The 17,620-nt window shown below is 45.1% G+C and overlaps 1 protein-coding gene across 1 annotated transcript in view; it reads right to left on the reverse strand.

Moving 5' to 3' along the window:
• The window catches only part of LOC120052407 (sodium- and chloride-dependent GABA transporter 2-like), a 59,429-nt gene that overhangs the window by 15,402 nt on the left and 26,407 nt on the right, over positions 1–17,620 (reverse strand). The window contains exon 8 of the mRNA XM_038999292.1: positions 2,450–2,553. Within this exon, the coding sequence (XP_038855220.1) occupies positions 2,450–2,553 (104 nt within the window). The remainder of the gene's footprint in view (positions 1–2,449; positions 2,554–17,620) is intronic.

The raw sequence follows: 17,620 nt of genomic DNA on the forward strand, positions 1-17,620 counted from the left end.
GTACAGTAAAGTAGAGCAGAGTACAGTAAAGTAGAGCAGAGTACAGTACGCTGTCACACCCTGGCCTTAGTTATCTTTGTTTTCATTATTATTTTAGTTAGGTCAGGGTGTGACATGGTGAAGTATGTGTTTTTGTATTGTCTAGGGTGTTGTATGGTTTAGAGGGTTAAGGAGAGTAGATGGTTTAGTGTTGTGTGTAGGTGTCTAGGAAAGTCTATGGTTGCCTGAATGGGTTCTCAATTAGAGACAGCTGGTTATTGTTGTCTCTGATTGGGAGCCATATTTAAGGCAGCCATAGGCTTGAGCTGTTGTGGGTAATTGTCTATGTCAGTGTGTAATGGTCAGTGTCAGCACCATTTTGTTTATATAGCTTCACGGTCGTCAGTTTGTTATTTTGTTAGTTTGTGTATAGTTGTTCGTTTCGTGTTTCTTTTCTCTCTTCTAATAAAGGAAGATGTATTTTGCACACGCTGCGCCTTGGTCCAATCTCTCACCCAAAGACGATCGTGACAGAATTACCCACCAATCTAGGACCAAGCGGCGTGTCAAGCGGCAACAGGACCCACCTACACAGGATTCATGGACATGGGAGGAGATATTGGATGGAAAGGGACCTTGGGCACAACCGGGAGAATATCGCCTCCCTCGTGAAGAGCTGGAGGCAGCTAAAGCCGAGAGGAGGCGATATGAGGAGGCAGCACGGAAGCAAGGCTGGAAGCCCGTGAGTACAACCCAAAAATTTCTTGGGGGGGGCCTTAAAGGGAGTGTGGCGAAGTCAGGTAGGAGACCTGCGCCTACTCCCTGTACTTACCGTGGAGAGCGAGAGTACGGGCAGACACCGTGTTACGCAGTAGAGCGCATGGTGTCTCCTGTACGCGTGCATAGCCCGGTTCGGTACATTCCAGCTCCACGTATCGGCCGGGCTAGATTGAGCGTTGAGCGGGATGTCATGAAGCCGGTCCAACGCATCTGGTCACCAGTGCGTCTCCTCGGGCCGGCTTACATGGCACCAGCCTTACGCATGGTGTCCCCGGTTCGCCTACATAGCCCGGTGCGGGTTATTCCACCTCCCCGCACTGGTCGGGCGACGGGGAGCATACAACCAGGTAAGGTTGGGCAGGCTCAGTGCTCAAGGGAGCCAGTACGCCTGCACGGTCCGGTATTTCCGGCGCCACCTCCCCGCCCCAACCCAGTACCACCAGTGCCTCCTCCACGCACTAGCCCTATGGTGCGTGTCTCCAGCCCTTTACCACCAGTGCCTAAACCACGCACCAAGCCTCCTGTGTGTCCCCAGAGTCCTGTGCGTCCTGTTGCTGCTCCCCGCACTAGCCCTGAGATGCGTGTCCCCAGTCCGGTACCACCAGTTCCGGCACCACGCACTAGGCCTAATGTGCGCTCCCAGGGTCCAGTATGCCCTGTTCCTTCTCCCCGCACTAGCCTGAAGGTGCGTGTCCTTAGCCCGGTGCCTCCAGTTCCGCCACCACGCACCAGGCCTACAATGCGTCTCATCCGGCCAGAGCCATCCGTCTCCCCAGCGCCATCTGAGCCATCCGTCTCCCCAGCACCATCTGAGCCATCCGTCTCCCCAGCGCCATCTGAGCCATCCGTCTCCCCAGCGCCATCTGAGCCATCCGTCTCCCCAGCGCCATCTGAGCCATCCGTCTCCCCAGCGCCGTCTGAGCCATCCGTCTCCCCAGCGCCGTCTGAGCCATCCGTCTCCCCAGCGCCGTCTGAGCCATCCGTCTGCCCAGTGCCGTCTGAGCCATCCGTCTGTCCCGAGCCGCTAGAGCCATTCGTCAGTCAGGATCTGCCAGAGCCGCCAACCAGACAGGATCTGCCAGAGCCGCCAACCAGACAGGATCTGCCAGAGCCGCCAACCAGACAGGATCTGCCAGAGCCGCCAACCAGACAGGATCTGCCAGAGCCGCCAACCAGACAGGATCTGCCAGAGCCGCCAGCCAGACAGGATCTGCCAGAGCCGCCAACCAGACAGGATCTGCCAGAACCGTCAGCCAGCCATGAGCGTCCAGAGCCGTCAGCCAGCCATGAGCGTCCAGAGTTGAGTGTAGGTGTCTAGGAAAGTCTATGGTTGCCTGAATGGGTTCTCAATTAGAGACAGCTGGTTATTGTTGTCTCTGATTGGGAGCCATATTTAAGGCAGCCATAGGCTTTAGCTGTTGTGGGTAATTGTCTATGTCAGTGTGTAATGGTCAGTGTCAGCACCATTTTGTTTATATAGCTTCACGGTCGTCAGTTTGTTATTTTGTTAGTTTGTGTATAGTTGTTTGTTTCGTGTTTCTTTTCTCTCTTCTAATAAAGGAAGATGTATTTTGCACACGCTGCGCCTTGGTCCAATCTCTCACCCAAAGACGATCGTGACATACGCAGAGTAGAGCAGAGTGGACTGGGAGGTAGAGGTGTAAGTGTGTGTTCTGAGGTGAGTCCTGACCTGTAGCAGTTGTTGTTGTACTTGTTGTAGCTCCCCAGGGCAGTCAGACACCCCAGACAGATGGCATACGAGAAAAAGATCTGAGTCCCTGCATCCATCCATACCTAGAAAGAACAGGAAGAAACCAAACCAACCAGCCTTTTCATTTGCTGGGAGAAACCATGGCATTGTTCCTGGCTGATACATTTACTTCTATGAAACACATTATAGAACGACAGCTATAAACCCCTAATGGCGAGACATTTTATGACCAAATAATTACCTACACGCTCCTCACTCTGTGGTAAACACGGTCACCCCATTTCTCGTCACTTATTATGTCATCACCACCCACCATACAACCACCCAGTAATCTCTGTCTATAGACCCCATACCCCCTCTTCAGTCCTAAGCCCACCCTCTCCACCCTGACAATGTCACTGGCACGCTGGTTCTCCATCTCAATGGCTCCTCAACGCCAAGTGTGGTAATTTTCCACCACAGACTCTATGAACAACCAGCACAACACAGTTCCAATTTAAATGAGGGTGCTCTTTGTTCCATTCGGCAAAGTGGTGCTGAAGCAATGGAGGCACGTTTCAGTTGGCTGCCTGGCAGCCAGGAAGACTTCTGGGTTGCATCCCAAATGGCACCCTATTGCCTATGTAGTGCACTACTTTTGACCAGGGCCTATGGGCCATAGACACTAAGGCAGATGTTCTCATGGTACAGGCTTCTTGGAGTAGCTTGTCACTGCCTGCAACACAGGGTTGTATTCATGCAGAGAAGCCCCCAGTGGATTGGGGCGCTCATTTCGTTTTCTGGTGTTACTCAACATACTCTAAGTGCCAAAATGGAGAAGTGGTTGTGAAAATCTCTCTCTCTCTCTCTCTAGTCTAATTGTGTTGCTGTCTTGTTTGTGTTTGTGAACAGAGCCCCAGGACCAGCTTTCTTAGGAGCCTTTTCTCTAGGCTCATCTCTCTGTAGGGGATGGCTTTGTTATGGAAGTTTTGGGAATTGCTTCCTTTTAAGTGGTTGTCTTTTCTGGATTTTGATCATTAGCGGGTATCGTCCTATTTCTGCTCTGCATGTATTATTTGTGTTTTTTACATTGTACACAGAGGACGTTTTTGCAGAATTCTGCATACAGTCTCAATGTGGTGTTTGTCTTATTGTGTGAATTCTTGCTTGGTGAGCGGACCCCAGACCTCACAACCATAAAGGGCAATAGATCTATAACTGATTCAAGTATTTTTAGACAGATCTTAATTGGGATGTCAAATTTTATGTTTATTTTGATGGCATAGAAGGCCCTTTTTGTCTAGTCTCTCAGATAATTCACAGCTTTGTGGAAGTTACCTGTGGTGCTGATGTTTAGGCTGAGGTAGGTATAGTTTTTTGTTTGCTATAGGGCAACGGTGTCTAGATTGAATTTGTATTTGTGGTCCTGGCAACTGCACCTTTTTTGGAACACCGTTATTTTTGTCTTACTGACATTCACTGTCAAGGCCCAAGTCTAACATATTCTGTGCAGAAGATCTAGGTGCTACTGATCATCAGAAAACAGTAGACATTTGACTTCAGATTCTAGTAGGGTGAGGCCGTGTTCTGCAGAGTGTTCTAGTGCCCTCGCCAATTCGTTGATATACTGTATATGTTGAAGAGGGTGGGGCTCAAGCTGCATCTCTGTCTCACCCCACAGCCCTGTGGAAAGAAATGTGTGTTTTTTGCCAATTTTAACCACACAGTTGTTGTTTGTGTAAATGGATTTTATAATGTTTTTCCCCCATCAAGACCCTCATGACAAATTGAGTCAAAAGCTTTTATTAAATCTACTACTGTTTCTGGTTCCAGTGGCATGCATTGAAACGCATGGCCTTTCGTGGCTTTCCTTTGCAAATTACTATGAATGAACAGACTTATTTCCTAAAACTTCATATTAACATGGAGGCTCTCAACAACAGACAACAGAAAGAGCTGGCTACTATTCGAGAGAGAATTTGTGAAGAGATTACCTCTAAAACCTGTAAATCATTGAATCATTGGCAGTGCTCACTGTTAAAGTGGATACCTATTCAACCAAAGTGGAAAGTCTGGAGAAGACAGCCAATGTGACAGAGGTGCGACTCCATCAAATCAAATCAAACTTTATTTACCACATGCGCCGAATACAACAAGTGTAGACTTTATCGTGAAATATTTACTTACAAGCCCTTAACCAACAGTGCAGTTCAAGAAGAAGAAAATATTTATATAGTAGGCTAAAATAAAAAGTAATAATAAAAAGTAACACAATAAGAATAACAATAACAAGGCTATATACAGGGGGCACCGGTACCGAGTCAGTGTTCAGGGGTACAGGCTAGTTGAGGTAATCTGTCCATGTAGGTGTGGGCGAAGTGACAATGCATAGGTAACAAACGAACAGCAAGTAGCAGCAGTGTACAAGGGGGGGGGGGGGGGGGGGGATGCTTCAGCTTCACGTCAGTGGCCATGAAGTGCTTTGAAAGGCTGGTCATGACTCACAGCATCCTCCCGGACACTCTAGATCCACTCCAATTCACATACCGAGCATAAAAGGCATTTAGCTTGTCTGGTAGGCTCGCATCACTGGGCAGATCGCGTCTAGGTTTCCCTTTGTAGTCCGTAATAGTTTCAAGCCCTGCCACATCCGACGAGTATCAGAGCCGGTGTAGTACGATTCAATCTTAATCCTGCATTTGCTTGTTTTATGGTTCGTCTGAGGGCATAGTGGGATTTCTTATAAGCGTCCGGATTAGTCTCCCGCTCCTTGAAAGCGGCAGCTCTAGCCTTTAGCTCGATGCGGATGTTGTCTGTAATCCATGGCTTCTGGTTGGGATATGTACGTACAGTCACTGTGGGGACAACGTCATCGATGCACTTATTGATGAAGCCGATGACTGAGGTGGTGTATTTCTCAATGCCATTGGATGAATCCCGGAACATATTCCAGTCTGTGCTAGCAAAACAGTCCTGTAGTGTAGCATCCGCGCCATCTGACCACTTCCGTATTGAGCGAGTCACTGGTACTTCCTGCTTTAGTTTTTGGCAGGAATCAGGAGGATATAATTGTTGTTAGATTTGCCAAATGTAGAGCGGGGAGAGCTTTTTATTTATCTCTGTGTGTGGAGTAAAGGTGGTCTAGGATTATTTTCCCCCTGGTTGCACATGTGACATGCTGGTAAAAATTTGGTAAAACTGATTTAAGTTTGCCTGCATTGAAGTCCCCAGACACTAAGAGCGCCGCTTCTGGGTGAGCATTTGCTTCTTTGGTTATGGCCTTATAGAGTTGGTTGAGAGCGGTCTTAGGGCCAGCTTCACTTTGTGGTGGGAAATAGACGGCTACGAATAATACAGATGAGAACTCTATTGGTAGATAGTGTGGTCGACAGTTTATCATAAGGTACCCTACCCCAGGCGAGCAATACCTCTATTAGACATCGTGCACCAGCTGTTATTGACAAAAAGACACACAACCCCACCCCTCGTCTTACCAGAGGTAGCGTCTCTGTTCTGCCGGTGCACGGAAAATCCCGCCAGCTCTATATTGTCCATTTCTTCTTTCAGCCACGTCTCGGTGAAACATAAGATGTTACAGTTTTTAATGTCCTGTTGGTTGGATAGTCTTTTTTATTTATTTATTTATTTATTTTTTAAGGTTTGTCATCAATGTATTTAGACAGACACTGGCATTTGATTGTTGAAGTGACCTTGATAGCTGTTTATCTAAAAGAGGATCTAACGTACAGTTAAAGTCACCTCCAACAATAACACTTGTATCCGAGATATTTGGTATGGCCTTAAATACCCTTTGAAAAAATAACGGATCATCGAAATTGGGTCCATATAAATTGACCAAGGTTATTGGTTTTGAATTCAGTGTACCAGCAACAATAATATACCGACCATTAGGATCTGAAATCGAGGTTGAGTAAACAAAAGGAATGTTTTTCCTTATCAGGATTGCTACCCCTCTCGCTTTTGCATCAAAGTTAGACTGGTATATCTGACCGATCCAGCTGACTCGTAGCTTGGCCTGCGCCGAGCGTTTAATATGAGTTTCTTGAAGAAGCACTATGTCAGCACCCAGTGATTTAAGATGAGAAAAAACCTTAGCTCGTTTCACGACATGCCCTAATCCATTACAGTTCCAGCTGACTATCTTTATTCCACCTGGTCTACTCTGTGCTCGGTCACTATGTGGCATTTCTTATTTTAAAGCAAATTGCTGCTGTCATACAAAACCCAGAAGAAAAACGTCCCGCCGTACGGGAGCTTGTCATGCCACCTGTATTAATAAACGTGAACATAAAACACAGACCCCATCCCCCCTCCCATCCCTTTACTGAGTGACTTCCCCAAAAAAGCACTCCTTGGCTAACACACCAACCTTAGGGTGTCTAGACATACAGCTTGAACTAACTCGTCGTCTATAGATGCTCCGCATATAAACTAATATTAAATAACACTTAACTTAACTCTCACGTTAGGGGGTGAGTGGCGCCAAAACATGACATGCAAAACAATGCTATATTAGCCACAACATCTCACCTATCCTATAAGTCCCAATTTCTGATCTTCTGATCGAAAAGACATAGGCCGGAAATTCAATTCAAACACATTCCTGGCCTGTATTTGGCCATTTAGCCGGCTGGCACAGCCGTTCTGTATCCTCAGCCGGGGAGCTTGCTTGTCAAGAACAGATCGGCCTCTTTTGCGTTGTCAAACGTACGTGTTGATCCCTCGACTGTCACCTTAAACCGGGCTGGGAAGAGGAATCCATATCGGATGTTGGCCGCCCTGCATTTGTTGCGTACCTCATCATACTCTTTCCGTTGGTTCCTCACCTACAAGGTAAGATCTGGGTAGAAAGACACCCTGGCTCCGTTGTAGTTAAGGGGGAACTTTTGACTAGCCAGCTTGAGGATGAGATCCCTGGTGTGGGGATAGTGCAGCCTTACAATGAATGGCCTTGGTGGCCCGCCCTTGGCCGGCTTCGTTGCCTGTGATCTGTGTGCGAAGTCGATCAGGATGGCCGTTTTGAAGTGTTCACTCCCCAGCAATGCCGGTATCAGCTCCGAGACAAATTCAGTGGGTTTCCCTTTCTCAGTGTCCTCCTGGATCCCACATATTCGGATGTTCTGGCGTCTTGAATGCGACTCGAGCATTTCCAGTCGGGCCTTCAGGGTTTTGTTGTCGTTTTTGAACGTTGCGCACTGTTTCTCTATGTCCTGTAGTCTGGCCTCGTGATCGACTGTCGTCTGCTCAACCTCGTGCACCCTTCCCTTAGTTGCCTTCACAGTTTCGGCCAAAGTCCCAATACTCTTTGAGATATCAGCCAACCTTGTGTCCACCTTCTTGCTTAGTGCGATTATGGCAGCCAGTATGTCACTTTGAGTAGGATCTGTGGGGAACTCTTGGAAGCTAGCCTATTCAGCTAGCTCCTCGTGGGTCGGCGACGTTGAAATTGGTTCGTTGTCTATCTCATTCCAATTATCTTGTTTAGCGCCCCCTTTTTTGGTGCCTTTCCCCTTTGTCATATTTGTTTGAAGTTATAGGTTGTGAGAGGTTAAGATAAATACTAATTTGTTTCAGAATTGAGCGGAGCTCTAGCAAAGCACGTCTACTCCATAGCACGCTCTCTAGCGCCCCCCCGGTTGGATAGTCTTAATAGTAGGTAATCAATTTTATTTTCTAACGATTGCACGTTGAGGAGAATGGAAGGCATTGGGAGTTTACTCGCTCGCCTCCGGCTTCTCAGAAGCATCCCCGATCTGCGTCCCCTTTTCCGGCGTCTTTTCTTCACGAAAAAGGCGTGGATCTGGGCCTGTTCCAGTGAAAGCAGGATATCCTTCTCATCAGACTTGTTAAAGGAAAAAGTTTCTTCCAGTCCGCTGTGAGTAATCACTTTTCTGATGTCTAGAAGTTATCTTTGGTCATAAGAGACATTATGCAACATTATGTATACAATAAGTAAGTTAAAAAATAAGTTACACAAAACGAAAAAAAAATCTGTAAAACGTCAGCCATGTTCTTCGGCACCATCTTTATCCATGACCTGGAAACAGTAAGTTTAAAGGGAAAATCAAACTCCTAAAAGAGAAACAGAATCATTTGAAAAATCACAGGACTTTAAACTGTCATGGAAGCGGGCAACCCAACTTCCTTCATGATCAATCTTTTCTATGAACTGTTCGGACAGGAGCTGCTGGGTCCCATGCTGCTGATTAACATTGCGCATTGCATGGGTCAACTCCACAACGGATCTCGTTGTATGATTGTTGGATCCACAGCTTTGAAGTCAAGCAGCGAATTGTTCGTCTTGCAGCGGAATCCGGGCATCTGACTTATTGAAGGAAGGATCAGCATCTACCCAGACCTGAGTGCTGAACTGCTAAAACAGCAGAAGACCTACAACGAGGTGAGATCCCAGCTACGCCAGCTAAACCTGAGATGCGGCTTCATCCACCAAGCAACACACGTTTTCCACTGCCAAGGAAGCTCAAGACTTCTTGGAGAAGCACATCAAACCCAACACACAAGGGGACAAGCCAACAGATGGAACCCCATGACTGGCTCTTTATTCTGGTATGCTATCCATGCACAATCAAGCTGCCTAGCCTATGGTTATAATTGGATGCTGCCCTCAGCATAAGACAATGATGAGGAGACCTCTCATGTTTGGGTATAAGGAACAATACTACTATTATTGCTGAGCATTGAACTTGTTATCATTATATTGCCTATGGTCCAGGACATTTACACAGTGATGACACCATGCAAATTAATGAACAATGGACAATATATGGATACTACAGCTATCCTATTTTTGACTGTTTAGGCATTAGACTTGTATATCTTTCATAGTTTCTTCTTGTTATCATTTTCATAATTTTTTCTTCATTACCCACCCTTACTCTTCAAGTCTGCTAACTTAATTGTAAAGGTCTGAATTGCTTACTTATTTAGTTTAATTATTATTATTTTTATGAATACCTTAATACCAAAAATATGCTGCTTAAGGAATTTCATATGTAAGGCTGCCACTAGCCGTTATACTACAACCATGTAATTATAGTGCAGGGCGGGGGGAACCGGGGAGGGAGGCCTGGAGGCTACGGAGGAGGGGGGAAGGCGGGGAAGGGGAATGGTTTATAGAGAGCGTCTTCTGGGTGGGGAGAGACCAATGGGTGGATTTCCCTATGGGTCCTGCTTTTTATTTTACATCCATGGGCTTATCAACACTAAAGATAACAATTATGTTTTAGAAAAACAATGGCAACACTAACTATTCTCTCATGAAATTTGAAAGGCCTAAATACTCCAATCAAACGTTCCAGCTGTCATAATATTCTAGCAAGAAACCATATAGATATAGCAATGCTCCAAGAAACACACCTGCTCCAAAATGACGCACATGGAATAGAGAACCATTTCTGAAAACTGGCTGCTTTTTCATCAGTCCCAAACAAAACTACGGGTGTAATCATAATGATACATAAGAAACTCAAAATCACCATCCTTGGTAAAGGCATGTTTGGATGACTGAGGTGCCCAAAGTAAACTTCCTGTTACTCAGGCCCAGAAGCTAGGGTATGCATATGCATGGTATACTCTAAAGTTTCTAAAACTGTTAAAATAATGTCTGTGAGTATAACAGAACAGATTTGACAGGCGAAACACCGAGGACAATCCATCCAGGAATTTTTTTGTTGTTGAGGTCATTGGATTTTACAATCATTTCTATGGGAAAGCCTAATTATTAGGACCCAGATTGCAGTTCCTATGGCTTCCTCTAGATGTCAACAGTCTTTAGAAATTCTTCAATGTTTTTTTTTGTAAAATGAAGAAGTATTCGTATTCTTTCTAAGTGTCACTCAGGTGGACTCTCGTGTTTTGCAATTTACCGGATGTTGTCAAATCGATCCCGGTAACGGGATTCTAGCCGTAAGGGATCCCTAAGAGGTTTTAAATGTATCCATAATGGAAAGAAAATGGCCTTTATTAATGTGTATGCTCCAAATTCATATGATCCTAAGTTGTATGATTCTCTGAACAGCATGTTGTTGGAATTAACTGAAATCCAGCTGGTTATTGGAACAGATATGAATGCCATTCTATACACGCGGGACAAATCTAATAAGACCAACTACAATCCACAGGAAACCAAGGTTCTCCAACATATACGCTCTGATTACAACCTCATTGATGCCTGGTGAGCTCATAGCCCTATAGCAAAAGAGTACACTATTCGGCACAAAACATTCTCCAGAATCGATTTCGTACTCTTATTATCTACTCCTCTATTTTATTTAATCAAGAAAATGGAAATTCAACATATGAGCCTGTCTGATCATCATGCTAATTACTGCCAGATACATATATCAGAATATCCTAAAAGAGACACAAGAGGGTGCTTTAATGTCACTTACTACAAAATCATATTTTCTGTGAAGAATTTGAAACTGAATTGAATGAATTCATAATGATTAACAAAAATTCAGTCGACGATCCTCAGATTTTATGGCACGCCATTAAAGGTTTTATTAAAAACAAAGCAACTGCATTTGCATCTGGGCTGAACAAATCACAATTAAAGAAGATATCAGAATTGGAAAAGTTGTTGACAACGTTAGAACGTTCTCAACAAACACTTTTTTGAGATCATGTAGCGACTACTCAATTGAAAGTCAAGACAGAACTAAATCTATTGATAAGACAGAGAACATAATTTGCCATCCATCGAGTTAGACTCAACCATTACTTCCATGGTAATCGACCCAGTCATCTACTGGCTAACAAGCTATTGAATCTGAATCAGGTGAATTACTATCAGAACCCAAATTAATCAACCAAAGATTCTTCAGTTTCTATAAAGAATTGTACACCTCTGATTGTAAATCCACACCAAGCCAGATCGAGTCCTTTTTAAAAATAATTAAGAACTCCTCTTCTCTCAACTGTGGAAGCCGGCTTCCTGGGAGCCCAAACCTTTCTCCGTGAACTCAAGAGGGCATTGGATAACATGAGTAGGCAAATTACCTGGTTGGGACAGTATGTAGTGTTATTTTATCGTTATTTTATTGTTGCTCTTTAATTATTTGTTATTTTTCTAATTTCTTATTTTTTCATTTTCTTTTTTCACCGTTTTCTTTCTTAGTTCAGTTTATTTTAGTAAATGCTTTCTTAACACTTATTTTTCTTAAAACTGCATTGTTGGTTAAGGGCTTGTAAGTAAGCATTTCACTGTAAAGTCGACACCTGTTGTATTCGGCGCATGTGACACATGAAATATACTTTGATTTGATTCTTGAAATCAATTTCAAATGTGACTCGTTTCAGGAAACTAGGTGTATGTCGCGCATTACTACTTCACAGGAGATCCATTTGAATGTAAACTTGTTAAAAAAATCTAAATGCGATTTTTGGCAGAAATGCCTTCTGGAACATTTGAACCCTCATGTGCCTTAATAACAAACTTGTATGTCATCTGTAAATACGAATAAAATTGTTAAATTACGTGCCTAGTTCATTTAGCCACAGAAAAAGCCAGCAACCTTCCCACTAGCCATGATTGGCTGAGATAATGAGTGGGCTGGACATGCCGAGAGATCGAGTTTTGAAATCAGTGGAATTAGAGTATGATAGCTAAGGAGATGGAGAAAACACCTGTCTCCAGGTGAACGCTCAACACCCATTGAATATGGCCGGTGTCAGTAAACGTTGACAAAAAAGCGTAATTAAATTGTTGCCAGCAGCACAGTTGCAGTCACCAACGCTCTGGATAAGATAAAAACAGCCTATCCAGCTCTGCTAGGGTGAGTAAAATGATCAGAGTGAGCTGTTCTCTCATTTGTGTCTGGAAGGAGCTAACAAGCTAGCTAGCGTTAACCAGATAGCTTGGATGCTTGACTGCTGTTGTTAGGACATAACGCTCGAAACAACCCTACTCCTTGGCCAGGGCATCCAGTGTGCGCTCTGAACGCTCCAAGAACGAAACGCTCTGAATTTACGAACAGACAATCTGACAGCGCTCTGAGTTTACAGGCGGGGATATAGCTTAAGAGGGTGTGAACGATGCTGAATGGGTGTAGACAAAGAAGAGCTCTCCAGTGGGTGTACCAAAACATTCAAAGGGACAAATTAATATGATGAAAATACTACACAGTGCCTTCGGAAAATATTCAGACCCCTTGACTTTTTCCGCATTTTGTTACATTACAGCTGTATTCTAAAATAGATTAAATAGATTAAAAATCATGATCAATCTACACACAATACCCCATAATGACAAAGCGAAAAAAATGTTTTTGCAAATGTATTAAAAATCAAAAACAGAAATACATTATTCAGACCCTTTGCCATGAGTCGAAATTGAGCTCAAGTGCATCCTGTTTCCATTGATCATCCTTGAGATGTTTCTGATTGGAGTCCCCGACCCCTCCTGTCTCAGCCTCCAGTATTTATGCTGCAGTAGTTTATGTGTCGAGGAGGTTAGGGTCAGTCTGTTATATCTGGAGTATTTCTCCTGCCTTATCCGGTGTCCTGTGTGAATTTAAGTATGCTCTCTCTAATTCTTTCTTTCTTTCTTTCTTTCTTTCTTTCTTTCTTTCTTTCTTTCTTTCTTTCTTTCTTTCTTTCTTTCTTTCTTTCTTTCTTTCTTTCTTTCTTTCTTTCTTTCTTTCTTTCTTTCTTTCTTTCTCTCTCTCTCTCTCTCTCTCTCTCTCTCTCTCTCTCTCTCTCTCTCTCTCTCTCTCTCTCGTTCTCTCTATCTCTCTCTTTCTCTCTTTCTCTCTTTCTCTCTTTCTCTCTTTCTCTCTTTCTCTCTCTCTCTCTCTTTCTCTCTCTCTCTCGGAGGACCTGAGCCCTAGGACCATGCCTCAGGACTACCTGGCCTGATGACTCCTTGTTGTCTCCAGTCCAGCTGGCCGTGCTGCTGCTCCAGTTTCAACTGTTCTGCCTGCGGCTATGGAACACTGACCTGTTCACCGGACGTGCTACCTGTCCCAGACCTGCTGTTTTCAACTCTCTAGAGACAGCAGGAGTGGTAGAGATACTCTGAATGATCGGCTATGAAAAGCCAACTGACATTTACTCCTGAGGTGCTGACCTGAATCAACCTCGACAACCACTGGGATTATTATTATTTGACCCTGCTGGTCATCTATGAACATTTGAACATCTTGGCCATGTTCTGTTATAAACTCCACCAGTTACTGCCAGAAGAGGACTGGCCAACCCTCCATAGCCTGGTTCCTCTCTAGGTTTCTTCCTAGGTTCTGGCCTTTCTAGGGAGTTTTTCCAAGCCACCGTGATTCTACACCTGCATTGCTTGCTGTTTGGGGTTTTAGGCTGGGTTTCTGTACAGCACTTTGTGACATCAGCTGATGTAAGAAGGGCTTTATAAATACATTTGATTGAAAATTGATTGATTGACAGTGCATGTCAGAGCAAAAACCAAGCCCTGAGGTTGAAGGAATTGTATGTAGAGCTCCAAGACAGGATAGTGTCGAGGCACAGATCTGGAGAAGGAAACCAAAACATTTCTGCAGCATTGAAGGTCCCCAAGAACACAGTGGCCTCCATCATTCTTAAATGGAAGAAGTTTGGAACCACCAAGACTCTTCCTAGAGCTGGCTGCCCGGCCAAGCTGAGCAATTGGGGGAGAAAGGCCTTGGTCAGGGAGGTGACCAAGAACCCAATGAGCTCTAGAGTTCCTCTGTGGAGATGAGAGAACCTTCCAGAAGGACAACCATCTCTGCAGCACTTCACCAATCATGCCTTTATGGTAGTGGCCAGACGGAAGACACTCCTCAGTAAAAGGCACATGACAGCCCACTTGGAGTTTGCCAAAAGGCACCTAAAAACTATCAGACCATGAGAACAAGATTCTCTGGTCTAATGAAACCCAGATTGAACTCTTTCGCCTGAATGCCAAGCGTCATGTCTGGAGGAAACCTGGCACCTTCCCTACGGTGAAGCATGGTGGTGGCAGCATCATGCTGTGGGGATGTTTTTCAGCGGCAGGGACTGGGAGACTAGTCAGGACTGAGGGAAAGATGAACGGAGCATAGTACAGAGAGATCCTTGATGAAAACCTGCTCCAGAGTGCTCAGGACCTCAGACTTGGGCGAAGGTTCACCTTCCAACAGGACAAAGACACGAAGCACACAGCCAAGACAAACGTAGGAGTGGCTTCTGGACAAGTCTCTGAATGTCCTTGAGTGGGCCAGCCAGAGCCCGGACTTGAACCAGATCTAACATCACTGGAAAGACCTGAAAATAGCTGTGCAGCAACGCTCCCATTCAAACCTGATAGAGCTTGAGAGGATCTGCAAAGAAGAATGGGAGAAACTCCCCAAATACAGGCGTGCCGAGCTTGTAGCGTCTAAGGTGCTTCAACAAAGTACAGAGTAAAGCGTCCGAATACTTACAGTACCAGTCAAAAGTTTGGACACTATTCAAAAGTTTTACTATTTTCTACATTGTAGTATAATAGTGAAGACATCAAAACTATTAAATAACACACCATATGTAATCCTGTAATAACCAAAAAAGTGTTAAACAAATCAAAATATATTTTATATTTGAGATTCTTCAAAGTAGCCACCCTTTGCCTTGATGACAGCTTTGCACACTCTTCAGGTTCTCTCAATCAGCTTCACCTGGAATGCTTTTCCAACGGTCTTGAAGGAGTTCCAACATATGCTGAACACTTGTTGGCTGCTTTTCCTTCACTCTGCAGTCCAACTCATCCCTAACCATCTCAATTGGGATGAGGTCGGGTGATTGTGGAGGCCAGGTCATCTGATACCGCACTCCATCACTCTCCTTCTTGGTCAAACAGCCCTTACACAGCCTGGAGTTGTGTTGGGTCATTGTCCTGTTGAAAAACAAATGATAGTCACACTAAGCGCAAGCCAGATGGGATGGAGTATCGCTGCAGAATGCTGTGGTAGCCATGCTGGTTAAGTTTGCCTTGAATTCTAAATAAATCACAGATAATGTCACAACCACACCATCACACCTCCTCCTCCATAATTCACGGTGGGAACCACACATGTGGAAATCATCCGTTCATCTACTCTGCGTCTCACAAAGACACGACGGTTGGAACCAAAAATCTCAAATTTGGAATCATCACACCAAAGGACAGATTTCCACCAGTCTAATGTCCATTGCTCGTGTTTCTTGGCCCAAGCAAGTCTCTTCTTATTGGTGTCCTTTGGTAGTGGTTTCTTTGCAGCAATTCGACCATGAAAGCATGATTCACGCGGTCTCCTCTGAACAGTTGATGTTGAGATGTGTTACTTGAACTCTGTGAATAATTTATTTGGGCTGCAATTTCTGAGGCTGGTTGGTCTAATGATCTTATCCTCTGCACCAGAGGTAACTCTGGGTCTTCCTTTCCTGTGGCGGCCTCAAGAGAGGTTTTTGATGGTTTTTGCGACTACACTTGAAGAAACTTTCAAAGTTCTTGAAATGTTCTGCATTGACTGACCTTCATGTCTTAAAGTAATGATGGACTGTCATTTCTCTTTGCTTATTTGAGCTGTTCTTGCCATAATATGGACTTTGTATTTTACCAAATAGGGCTATCTTCTGTATACCACCCCTGCCTTGTCACAACACAACTTATTGGCTCAAATGCATTAAGAATGATAGAAATTCCACAAATGAACTTTTAACAAGGCACTCCTGTTAAATGAAATGCATTCCAGGTGACTACCTCATGAAGATGGTTGAGCTACCAAGATGATTGCGCTGCCAGGGCTGGCAAAACCCTAGATCATTGCAATTATAACTTCCGCGACGCATATAAGGCCCTCCCCCGCCCTCCTTTCGGAAAAGCTGACCACGACTCCATTTTGTTGCTCCCAGCCTATAGACAGAAACTAAAACAGGAAGCTCCCGCTCTCAGGTCTGACCAACGCTTTCCGACCAATCGGATTCCCGCTTCAAGATTGCTTCGATCACGTGGACCGGGATATGTTCCGCATTGCAGCGAACAACAACATTGACGAATACGCTGAGTCGGTGAGCGGGTTTATTAGCAAGTGCATCAGCGATGTCGTACCCACAGCTTCTATTAAAACATTCCCAAACCAGAAACCGTGGATTGATGGCAGCATTCGCGCAAAACTGAAAGTGCAAACCACTGCTTTTAATCAGGGCAAGGTGACCGGAAACATGACCGAATACAAACAGTGTAGCTATTCCCTCTGCAAGGCAATCAACAAGCTAAGCGTCAGTATAGAGACAAGGTAGAGTCGCAATTCAAAGGCTCAGACACGAGAGGTATGTGGCAGGGTCTACCGTCAATCACGGACAATAAAAGGAAAACCAGCCCCGTCGCGGACCAGGATGTCTTGCTCCCAGACAGACGAAACAACTTCTTTGCTCGCTTTGAGGACAATACAGTGCCACTGACACGGCCCGCTACCAAAACCTGCGGGCTCTCCTTCACTGCAGCCGACGTGAGCAAAACATTTAAACGTGTCAACCCTCGCAAGACTGCAGGCCCAGACGGCATCCCCAGCCGCGTCCTCAGAGCATGCGCAGACCAGCTGGCTGGTGTGGTTACGGACATTTTCAATCAATCCTTATCCCAGGCTGCTGTCCCCACATGCTTCAAGAGGGCTACCATTGTTCCTGTTCCCAAGAAAGATAAGGTAACTGAGCTAAATGACTACCGCCCCGTAGCACTCACTTCCGTCATCATGAAGTGCTTTGAGAGACTAGTCAAGGACCATATCACCTCCACCCTACCTGACACCCTAGACCCACTCCAATTTGCTTACCGCCCCAATAGGTCCACAGACGACGCAATCGCAATCAAACTGCACACTGCCCTAACCCATCTGGACAGGAGGAATACCTATGTGAGAATGCTGTATTGACTACAGCTCAGCATTTAACACCATAGTACCCTCCAAACTCGTCATCAAGCTCGAGACCCTGGGTCTCGACCCCGCCCTGTGCAACTGGGTCCTGGACTTCCTGACGGGCCGCCCCCAGGTGGTGAGGGTAGGTAACAACGTCTTCATCCCGCTGATCCTCAACACTGGGGCCCCACAAGGGTGCGTTCTCAGCCCTCTCTTGTACTCCCTGTTCACCCACGACTGCGTGGCCATGCACGCCTCCAACTCAATCATCAAGTTTGCAGACGAC

This window comes from Salvelinus namaycush, chromosome 8 (assembly GCF_016432855.1).
Source record: "Salvelinus namaycush isolate Seneca chromosome 8, SaNama_1.0, whole genome shotgun sequence".
In the NCBI taxonomy this organism is placed as follows: domain Eukaryota; kingdom Metazoa; phylum Chordata; class Actinopteri; order Salmoniformes; family Salmonidae; genus Salvelinus; species Salvelinus namaycush.